Source organism: Antechinus flavipes, chromosome 5 (assembly GCF_016432865.1).
Source record: "Antechinus flavipes isolate AdamAnt ecotype Samford, QLD, Australia chromosome 5, AdamAnt_v2, whole genome shotgun sequence".
Classification (NCBI taxonomy): Eukaryota; Metazoa; Chordata; class Mammalia; order Dasyuromorphia; family Dasyuridae; genus Antechinus; species Antechinus flavipes.
In genome coordinates, this window is record NC_067402.1 from 285,760,604 (window position 1) to 285,772,260 (window position 11,657).

Here is an 11,657-nt window from a genome sequence, read left to right on the forward strand (position 1 = left end):
GTCTGGGAGAGGGCGGTGGAGGCGAAGCTCTTCACCCATTGGCCCACTGTTTTGAGCCCATTTGTAAATTTCCTGACTGTTCCTCCCATTGGCCATCATCCTCGCTCCGGACCCCACCCCGCAGGGATGCTTTATGCCCATTGGCTCCGGGGTGCTGGGCGGGGCGGTGGGGAGGCGGTGGCGACGACGTCATTCCCGCGGGAGAAAGCCCCGTGGCTGGCCTGGGCTTGGCTGGGCTGGGCCGGGCCGGGCCGGGCCGGGGGGCTGGCTGCATGGCGGCCTGCGAGCGGCTGGGCGGAGGCGCCCTCCGGGACCTGCTGGCCCGCACCCAGGGCGTGCTGTTCGACTGCGACGGGGTGCTGTGGAACGGGGAGCGCACAGTGCCGGGCGCGCCGGAGCTGCTGGAGCGGCTGGGCCGCGGCGGCAAGGCGGCGCTCTTCGTGAGCAACAACAGCCGGCGCTCGGTGGCCGAGCTGGCGGTCCGTTTCGCGCGCCTCGGCTTCCGCGGCGTAGCGGCCGAGCAACTCTTCAGCTCGGCGCTGTGCGCGGCGCGCCTGCTGAGCCAGCGTCTGCCACGGCCCTGCCCGCCGGGCGCCGTCTTCGTCCTGGGTGGCGACGGGCTGCGCGGCGAGCTGCGGGCCGCGGGGCTGCGCCTGGCCGGCGATGAGCCGGGGCCCGTGCGCGCCGTACTCGTGGGCTACGACGAGCACTTCACCTTCGCCAAGCTGAGCGAGGCCTGCGCCCACCTGCGCGACCCCGACTGCCTGCTGGTGGCCACCGACGTGGACCCGTGGCACCCGCTCAGCGACGGCCGCACCACCCCGGGTGAGGGGATAGGGGCGACTCGGCCCGACGGCGGGGCGCAGCCTGGGGGGGATGGACCGAGCCCGGGATCCCAGCCCCAGGAACACTAGGAGAGAGAAGGGAGGGGGAGGTGGACCAGGTCGGAGAGAGAGCTCAGAGCGAGGGACTGGCGCCAGGCCACGTTCGAGGCTCAGCCCGGAGGAGGGAGGTAGCCCAGGATTCTTTCCAGTGTGTTTGGGATATCTCCCCAGATGCAAGGTTCTTTACAGTCATGGGGTGGGGAGCCTACCTTCCTAACTACAAGATACTGGGAAAGAGGAAAGGAAAAGGTGGCCCTAGAGGAGGCCAGTGGGCCAGGGTATGTTCAGGACTCAGCTGGGGGTAGCCCGGGATTGTTTACAGTGGGGGAGGGGTATCTCCCCAGCTGCAGGATCCACTGGGCAAGAGGAAAGGAAAGGATGGACTTAGATTGCATCTAGAGGAGGCCAGGGGGCAGGGAGTGGTGCCAGACTAAGGTCTGGGCTCTCAGCCTGTGAGGAAAAGGGGAAGGAGAGACCCTGGGACCCTTGGAGAAGGACCTAGGAGGAGGAAACTCTGGAGGGGATAGAAAGGGACAGAATTCCTAAAATGAAGGGAGGATGGATCTAGGATGGAAAGAAATCAGAGACCCTGGAAGGGAGTGCTGACCTAACATTTGTGCTCAGGATTGGCCATCAGCCCTGATGGGATGGTATCTTTCTGGCTTATGATCCCTGGGGGGAGGGGAAAATGAACTTCAGATGGGGAGAAGGGGGAGCAGTACAGAGCAAAGGTCAGAGTCCAGCCTGGAGAAGGTGCAACTCCAGAATCTGCTGAGTCAGCCCCCCAAGTATGGTCTACCTTCCCATTGCAAACTCTCTGGCAGAGGGGAGAAGAGGCTGGACCTGGGGATGGAACAGGATGGGGTGGGGAAGGCGAGGGGCAGAAATTCTAGCACAGCCTCTCTGGGGAAGATAAAGGGATAGAGAGAATAGTTGATGTTGGGGATAGAGACAATCTTGGCTGGAGCACTGTCCAATCCAGGGTGAAGGGAACCAAGGATGGGGAGGAGAGAATCTAGTATCAGGGAGGAGGGAAAGGGGAATTGTCCTTGCTTGTAGACCACTACGCCCTGGGGACCATTTTGACATATCCTCTAGATTTGCTGGAGAGAAAGTTGTAGGGAGGCTGATATGGGATAGAAGGGGGAGGAGGGTGTGGGTAGCACCTTCTAATCACTGGGCCAAGGTTCAGTTTCTGTTTCAGGACCTTATGGGATAGAGGGCAAGCTGGATCGGGGAGGACTAGGGCAATGTGATGACCCTTACCTCTGATCAATTCTGAAGGCTTTCGGGGAGGTAGAACAGAGCTGGGCCCAATGCAGGCACCTGTGGCCAAAGGCTGGTGAAACTTTGCATGAAGTCATGGGTATAAGGTAGAAAACCCAGGCTTCTCAGTGATGAATGACTGCCTAGGTTTCATGGGCCCAGGATGACGTGAGGGGCAGCATCCACTGTATAACTTTGTAAGACCCACCATCCTATCGAGTCGGAGAGCTCTTAGAACCTAAAGTGAGGTTGGTCCCAAGCCGGGGAAGTGGCAATGACTACCAGCCCCTGAGAGAGTGAACAGAAAGTCTTGGACCTTTATCAAAAGTTCTGTTTCTTTACCATATTAAGGTTTGTAAAACACTTCTCCAGGACGACCCTGTGATTCTAGAGGATTGCAGTTATCAGTCCCATTTTTGCTGATGAGGGTGGTGGGCACAGAGCAGGTAAACCACTTGCCCCGGGGTCACGGTGTAAGAGCTTCTGCCTCTGATACCAGGGAACTGCCCTCACACTTTGCTTTGACAGGATCATTTTAGGCCAGAGGCACATGGTAGTTTTGTGTTACTAAGTTACCATCATAGTGCCTGGCATAAGATGGTGTCATGATAGGCACTGATATTTTTTGCATGAACACATAGTTTTCTGAAATGATCAGGAATGAGCTTTACTTGTTCCCCCCTTCCCCCCTGCTTTTTAACAGTCAGGGAAACTGAGGTTAAGAAGTCACATGGTTAATGGCAGAACAGAACTAGATCTCAGGTTTACCCTGGACTCTCATTAGCATCTCTGATCCTAGCTCAGGAAAAGAATTAGCTTCTAAGGAATCTATTAGATTCTAGAATCATCCTAGCTAGGGTTCTAGGAGAGGTATTCAGAGAGAATATTGAGTGGAAATGGGACGCTGGTGGATTCCAGGATGAAAAGGTTCCATTTTGATGGATTGTCAAGAAGTTCCCAAGATAGGGACTTGGAATATTAGCCATAGGAGAGGAAAGTCTCTATCATGGAGATAAGAGCACAGAATCTGCAAGGGACTTCTAAGCCAATCTGTATTGGAAAAGAAATTGCCACTCCAATCAAACTGCCTCCGATGGGAGATTTACCTCCTCCCTAGCTCTCCTTCTTTTACAGAGGCCTGGTCACCCAGGCCATTCAACTGTTGGTCCTTTAATGGAGGAAGGCTTCTGGCTTTCCTGCCTCCACCCAGTTTCTGTCTGCATCTGGGTTGGATGAGGTAACTTCTGAGCTGTCCAGTTCAGTTTCCTGGTGCATTTTGAATGGAGAGATAGGCTGGAAAGCCAGAGTGACAAGGCTTGGAAATGATGGGTTGGGGGAAATAAGGACGGTTAGCCTGGAAAAGAGACTTAGGGTAAAGAGCCCATGATGTCTGTCTTCAAGAATTTGAAACACTCATAGGCCCTTGTGGTCTTGCCCTCTGAGGTCAAACAGAGCCATGGAGATCAGTGGAAACAGGCAGATTTGGGCAAGAAAAAATTCCCAACAAGTCATGCCATCCTAGAGTGGGGTGGCCTGCCTCTGGAGGGGGGCCAGGGGTCACCAGTTGAGCTGGATTCCCTTCGTAACGCTCTGAAACCCTCTGAATGGGAAAGTATTCCTACACATATGGTTGGGGGAGGGCAAGGGAGAGCCATCAGAGAACAAGTTGGAAAGCATCTAGTTTTATGGCAGAGACGGGGATCCTCCCCAAAAAAACCCACAAAAGCTCACACAAATTCAATTCACCCAGGTCATTCAATTGTTGGTCCTTTAATGGAGGAAGCTTCTGCCTCCCCTGCCTCCACCCATATTTCAGAATCATCTCAGAAACCTGAAGCTAAGGTGGGAAACAGTTGGGATGAGAAATGGCTAAGAGGTGGGGAGAAATTGGAACAGTTCTGACATCAAACAACAGGAATTTCTGGGGGTCAGCGGCTGATTGGGAAGAAATAATCAGATCAGGTGACTGATGGATGATTCATTCAACAAATACTTAGAAAGTGATCTGGGGTCTTGGCCCAAGACAAAAACAAAGCAGTCCCTGCGCCCTGGAAACTTACATTTTGGTTGAAGGGGAAACAGCCCTCAGTATATAGTATTTTCTAGAGCAGCTGGGGGATCCAAAGACCCTCACTTTGGGAGCTGAGTGGGAGTTGAGTGTTGAATGAACCTGGGGGATGACAGAACTAGAAGGAAAAGAACCCTGAGTGGATTGGGCTGGATAAAGGATCTACACAGTCTGTAAAAATCCTGGAAAAGAAATTTAATTTTTATGTGTGTCTCTATATATCACCTTCATTTTGAGATTATATTCTTCACTCTACATCCAATAAACTGACCTTTGTAACAAAGAATAACAGGTAGTACTAACTCACACATGAATCTGACAGTATATTCAGAGCTCAATCCCCATAGTCCTCCACCTCTTGAAAGAAAAGACAGAAGGGAATTTTTTCCCATCTCTTTTTCTGGGCCAAATTCTTGGCTATTGTTCCATAGATTCCTTTTTTAAAAAAATTATTATTACAGCTTTTTATTGACAAAACATATGCATGGGTAATTTTTTAACACTGACTCTTGCAAAAACTGTTCCAACTTTTTCCCTCCTTCCCTCCACCCCCTCCACTAGATGGCAGGCAGTCCCATACATGTTAAATATGTTAAAGCATATGTTAAACATATATATGTATACATATTTATACAGTTAAGTTGTTGCACAAGAAGAATTGGATTTAAAAAGAAGGTAAAAATAACCTGGGAAGAAAAACAAAAATACAAATAAACAGCAACAGAGAAAGTGCAAATTATAGCTTCCTTTTGATAAAAACTTCTCAATTAAATGTTTGATTAGAAACAACTTTACATATTCATGCATAATACAAAATTTGAAAATTTTGAGGAGAGGGGCTTGCTTTCCATTCAGAGCATTCAGGAAGGTTTCATGGGGAAATTCTAAAAGAAGGGAGTTGACTGACTGTGGAGGAGTTAAGTGGAAATGGGAGAAGTCTTTCTGGAAACAAAATCAGAAAGGGCTCATGGGTACTATTATCTTGAAGCTGATGACTCCCAAACCGATCTTTCCCTTGCTTAATAAACTCCATTATTTCCTATTATTTCTAGGAGCAAATTTAAACTCCTCTGCTTGATACCTAAAGAAACTCTTCACCATCTGGCTCCAGCTTTTTTTACTCAACTTTCCTTCATGCATTTTGCTTTCAGGCCATATCAAACTACACACACACACACACACCAATAAATTTTAAACAGAATTTTTTAAAACAAAATTTCTTTTAGTATTCTTCCTCCCAGAAAGCCCTGCCATAGAATTTTTTTTTTTTTTAGGAGACAAAATAAGATGGAAAAAACAGGAAAAAAAAAAAGTTCATTACATTTAAGAATTCTGAAAATGGAGGCAATGTTTCGCAATCATGAACCTCCCACTTCTGCAAAGAAGTTGAGAGAAATGTCTTCTGCTTCTTTGGAGTCATAACTGTTATTTATAATTATGACACATTCACTTTGGATTAGTTTATGATGGTGGTTGGCTCCATTTATTTTGTTGGAATTAGTATTTGATCATTCTGCATCAGGTCATGTAAATCTTCCCAGGCTTTTCTGTATTCATCTTATTCACTGTGTTTTACAGCACAATAATATTCCGTCACATTTATTTGTTTACCATTCCCCAGTTAATGGTCTTCCATTTTGTTTCCAGTTCTTGAAACTGGAAACGCAAAAGTACTGTTATAAATATTTTGATATACATAGGAATTTTCTTACCAATGAAATCCATTGGTATAAACCTAGTAGATGAATCTGTGGGTTAAAGAATATGCACCTTTTAGTCATTTTATTTGCTTAATTCCAAAATGAACAGCTTCACCAGCTATATATTAATGTGCTTCTCTTCCCACAGTCTCTTCAACATTTAATGTCTTTTGTTGTCATCATTGCCAGTTTGTTGGATGAGTGGAAGAAGTCTTAAGATGTTTTGATTTGCATTTTTTATTAGTGAGACACTATTAACACATTCTTTAAAATGGTTATTAATAGTTTTCAAGTCTTTTGAAAGCTATTCCTTTTGTTCCTTTGAGAATTTATTGAATAGCTTTTGGTTTTTTAATATCTGTTAGTTGACTTAGATATGAAGCTATTATCTGGAAATTTTAATACAAAGATCGTTTCCTTTTCACTACTTCCTTTCTTGAACTAGCTGCCTTAATTTTGTCTGTGCAGTGACTTTTCACTTTCATGTAATCAAAGTTTTCTGTCTTTTGTATTGTCTGTCTCATTTGGTTAAGAATATATCTTCTGGGGGAGCTAGGTGGCGCAGTGGATAGAACACCAGCCCTGAAGTCAGGAGGACCTGAGTTCAAATTTGACCTCAGTCACTTAGCACTTTGGAGCTGTGTGACTGACTCTGGGCAAGTCACTTAATCCCCATTGCCTCAGGAAAAAAAATGTATCTTCTACTAATCTCTAATTAAGAAAATATATGATGTCCTTCATTTTTATAGTTTAATATTAATTTCATATTTTTTCCTTTGTTTTCCTCATTTTTAAAAGAGATTTGTTGTAAGGAACATCCAGCATCTGCTGGACAGCTCTTTTATTGTATACAGCCCCCTATCCATTGACAACATATCATGGAGTGTGGTATAAGGTGTTGTCTAACCTTAATTTCTGCTATACTTCTTTCTAGTTTTCCTAGCAGTTTTTATCCATTAAGGAGTTCTTTCCTAAATAATTTCTGTTTTTCACTTTATCAAATCCCACATTATTAAATTCCATTGTTCTAAATCTTCCTCATCTGGTCTTTTCCATTCATCTATTTTCTCCGCCATCTTTCTATTTATTTATCAACATCAGTTGGTTTTGATGGCTGCTCTTTCCTAATATAGTTTAAGGTCCGATAGTCCCCTCCATTCTCCCTAATTGCTGTTTTTAATTTGTCTCATTTCATTTTCCATGTCCATGGCTTTGAATAGCTTCTTCCCCATGTTTGGGATGCCCTTCCTAATCTCCCGACCTCAGCTCGAGTACTGCTCTGGGAGGCCTTTCCTGAACTTGCTGATGCTTCCCCTTACATCATATCACACGATATGTCACACACACACATGTTGTTTTCCTTCAGGAGAACATCTGAGATCTTGAGATCTTCTTGAGATCAAGAGCTCTACTTTTTGTCCCTCCCCCGGTACCCAGAACAGCACCTGGCCCATCTTTGTTGTTCAGTCACTTCAGTCACATCTGATTCTTCGGGATCCTATTTGGGGTTTCCCAACAAAGATACTAGATTTGTTTGCCATTTCCTTGCAGCCCATTTTACAGATGAGGAACTGAGGCAGATCTAGATCACTGACTTCTTCATTCCTCCCAACTCTGCCCCTTTCAGCTCTTTCATCTGCGGAATGAGGGGGTTGGATTTGATCTAAAGTTGGTGATGGTTCTGTGAATCGAGGGAAGCTGCAGACTTTTCTGATCTGTGTTAATATGATCCATCTTAGAGTCAAAGTGAGAGGGAGAGAATTTCGAGTTCAAAATTTCACAAAAAATGCAATTTTTTTACATGGAATTGGGAAATATTTAGTGAAATAAATACATTTTTAAAAAATGAGTGAATGAAGCACCCAATTGGCCATGAAGCTGTTCCAAGCTATGGACGATATGCTGCCCTCTGGGCCTTTCTGCTCCCCTGTGGAGATCATAATAGAAAAGAGATGTCAGACAGGGCCGATTATTTATTTATCTCCTTTGCAGCTTGAGGAAAGCAACTGATGAATTACTCATTTCATGCATCTCGGTCCTTTTTTAGGCCTGCCACGAAAGAGAGGGGAGGAGGTAGTGGATTCACTCTTCAAGCATCGATTCAAACATACTCATGTGGTTCCTCAGCACATCCTCCCCTTTCATACAGATAGGAGTTTCTCAGTCTCACCAAACAGGAGCCAGGATCAGTTTACTCTCTTCCGTTTGACAATTGAGGAAACTGAGCCTCAGACTGAAACCTAATTGTATACTTTTTGCCCTGGTCTCCTGGTAACAGAAATACATAAGACTGTAACTGAGGAAGTTGCTAGTGCTCTTCCTTATGTGACCACATGTTAATGCAAGGAAGAGAAGCCTTGTGGGGACCCCGAGGGTGATCAGAGCAGAGCATCTTAAATCTAGAACTGAAAGGGACCTCGGCCCGTCAAGTCCAACTCCCTCATTTCACAAAGGGGGAAACTGAGGCCCAGAGAGTAACAATCTAAGGCCTCGCAGGTAAGTGCTGTACCTTTATCATCCTTCCTGGATACTCCCATCCCTCTGCCCTTATCCTGCACTATATACCTTTTAGCTGAAATTAGTCCTGCCTGCAGAATTGGAGTTTCACTTCTCTTAAGTCTTTTGCCGTTTCTGCATCACAGTTTCCAAATATAAACCCCCTCTGCCCAAAGCCATTCCTTATAACAAATGAGAAGAAAAGCAGCTGTGATTAAGTCTGACCTGATGGTATATCCCTGCTAGGGAGAAAGGAGCATTCTCATCTATGAAAAATCCTAAAAGACCTTCGCTCAGCCTGAAAGAGCCTTCTTTAACACCGCCTTGGGCCCCGCTCTGGGAATTGGGCAGAGCGAAAGGAAGCAGATCTGGACTTGGCCATTAATGGTCTCTGGCCCTTGTCAGCCAGACTCACCACATCAAGCTTCTCCACAGCAGGAGGGGACTGGTCAGTCTACTGGGGATCACTCAGTCTGGGCCAGGTCCAGAGCTGGAGAGAAGCAGGAGACGGAGCCCCCGGTCTTGGGTAGAAAGAGCCTCAGGTGCCTGGATGTCCAAAGGTTAGAACCAGGTTCCAGGACAGTCTGGGCTGGGGATTGGCTGTGTGCCTGAGGGCAGTCTTACTCCCTCTCTGAGCCTGGTTTCTTGGGTCAGAAGATGGCTTTCAGTTATGATTGGGAGAACACAGACTCCCTCTGCTTGAGCAGAGTCCGGCACTGGGAGAGAATCAAAATGGGTGGGATTTTGATGGGGGCAATTCCAGAATGAGAAAAGCCCTTCCTCTACCAATGTGGGTCAGCAACTGCCAAGAGGCCATGGAGGGTTGTTCGGGCTGGAGAGAAACTCCTGGAGATCATGATCTAGGGGCCATAGGGCGAGCACAAAGCAGTAATTACAAGTTTGCAAAAATGCACCTTTCCTCCTTTTACCAAGAGTCACCTGGGATGCTGATGGGTCAGTGACTTAGCATCACCGGGCCATGACCAGAGGGAGGATGGGGGCCCCGATGGCTATCCGCTGTACCACACTCCCTCTCAGGAGTATTAGCCTGGACCTGGGAGTTCCCTAGTGGGAGAGCTCCCTCTGCCAATGCAGATTCACACCTCCTAGAGTCCAGAACTTTCTGCTTGCCCCCAGTTGGCGTGGCCAGTCTGTATCTGCAGCGCAGTTGGAATCCAGGGCTTCTTCAAGAGCGGCTCGGGCCAGGATGATAAATCTGAGATTGTCACGAGAAGGAATCAGAGCTATGGGGGGAGGGGGGGGAGGATGTTCAGGCTTTCCCTCCTCCTGGCTCAGCAACCCCTCTTTTCCCTCCCCGCCACAGGGACCGGCAGCCTGACGGCGGCTGTGGAGACGGCTTCGGGGCGGCGGGCAGTGGTGGTGGGCAAGCCCAGCACCTACATGTTCGAGTGCATCACGGAGCACTTTGGCGTGGACCCGGCTCGCACCCTGATGGTGGGGGACCGCCTGGAGACGGACATCCTTTTTGGTCACCGTTGCGGCCTGACCACCGTGCTCACCCTCACCGGAGTGTCCCGCCTGGATCAGGCCCAGGCCTATTTGGCTGCAGGCCAGCTTGACCTGGTGCCTCATTACTACGTGGACAGTATTGCAGACTTGATAGCAGGACTAGCGGACTGAGGCAGCCTGACCGGAGGCAGGGCCACCGAGGGGGCTGGCTGTCACCTTACTCCCATTTCCTGTCCCCTGCTCTGTGACACCGTGGGTACGAGAGGACTCCTTCCCCAATCCCCGGGTCCTGATCTAGTTTGGATGTTTCCTTCCCCCAGCCCCGACAGAACACACACACACACACACACAAACACACATTCGCCATCTTTTGGGATCAGTCTGCCTCCCAGCCCCCCAAGGAACCTAGTGATTTCTCCCTTTAGGATGGTCTAGGTGTCCTCTCCCCCCATGATATCCTGCTTTCCTTTACTGGGAATTTTTTTCTTAATTTTCCTAATGGCAGCATCCTGGCTCTTGCCAACCCCCTTCTCTCATCTCCGACTTGGTTGATGCTGCCTTAACATCTCTTTCTCCCCCTTTCTCTCTTCCAGACCCATGACTCTGGGAACAAGGGGTGCCTCAGTTTCCTTCTTTGTAAAAATGAGGTTTTGGACTAACTGGCCTCTGAGGTCCCTTCCAGCTCTGAATCTATGATCCCAACATGTTCTTTCTTGGAACACTGTGCCAGTAATTCCCAAACCCTCGTTCTGCCTGCATCGGGGGCTTCCCCTCTCCCATGTGTGCTCACACACACACACACACACTGCTCTCTGATGGGTTGAGCTTGGAGTCCTGGATCCAACTGAGCCAGCCAGTCTGGTGGCACATCAACCAGTATGGGTCATTAAGACCTGTCTCCTAAAGGACCAATCGGGGCTGGAATCCATCGAAATTTCAGGTTCTAGTGGACCAATGGGAGGGGGTGCCTTGAGTGCCAACTTGAGGGGCCATGTAGCTCCTGCCCTGATTTTAAGTCAAAAGAGGACCCTGTTCCCTATAGGCTGCGACGGACATGGTGGGACCCAAAATTCCTTTCCCTGAGATTGTTGATGTGCTTGCCCTCCTGCCCCGGTATTTATTTATTTACCAATTTGTGAAGATTTTCAGATGCACAGGAGGGGTTACCGTGACATCTCTAAATGTACCCAGCTCCCCTTTTCCCTCTTCCCCCCAGGAACTTGAAACTGAATAAATTAAGCCCTGGAATTCCTGTGTATCTGTCTCTGGGATGTAATAATCGTGAGGACGCAGGCCTTCCTCAGGGCTGTCCTGCCCATTCTTGGCTGTCCAGTGTCTGGTCTACACCTGTCACTCCATTCCCCTCAAATGCTGAAAAAATCTGTAATGGAATCTCTCACATGAGCCCCTTAGTCCCCTTGGGCATAAAGAAAGCAAATCCTTCCTCCCTCACCCAGGATTCCAAGTCCTACAAAGATCCTGGTTATGGATACTTAGTGTTTTGTGTCTAGGGCACAAACTCTTCCAGACTCTCTCCCAACACTGTGTCTAATGAGTACTGAATAAACATGGAAGTCGCCATGAGAACTTCCTGGAGAAAGGACTTAGGAGCAAGGATTGGAAAGGAGCCAGAAGGATGCTATGCTGGCCCCGTGAAAGATGGCTAGGGGAATGACCTGTGGGAAGAGGTCCTCAGAGAACAAGGCCTTTTGTGCTAAGGACCTCCCAGGGATTGGCCAAATGCGTGGTCTTCATAGTTATTGCCAGCCTGAG

At 48.0% G+C, this 11,657-nt stretch overlaps 1 protein-coding gene across 1 annotated transcript; it reads left to right on the top strand.

Moving 5' to 3' along the window:
- The first annotated feature begins 177 nt into the window (after window positions 1–177).
- Window positions 178–11,132, top strand: PDXP (pyridoxal phosphatase). Its single transcript, XM_051961875.1, has 2 exons — window positions 178–825; window positions 9,739–11,132. Exons 1-2 carry the CDS (start codon window positions 273–275, stop codon window positions 10,053–10,055), a joined length of 870 nt encoding a protein of 289 aa, XP_051817835.1. The 5' UTR covers window positions 178–272; the 3' UTR covers window positions 10,056–11,132.
- The last annotated feature ends 525 nt before the right edge of the window (window positions 11,133–11,657 follow it).

Excerpts from the sequence above, each read along its gene's own strand:
- PDXP (XM_051961875.1), top strand. The coding sequence starts at position 273 with ATGGCGGCCTGCGAGCGGCTGGGCGGAGGCGCCCTCCGGGACCTGCTG. Across the intron at positions 826-9,738 it reads CGACGGCCGCACCACCCCGG|GGACCGGCAGCCTGACGGCG; the intron begins GTGAGGGGATAG and ends TCCCCGCCACAG.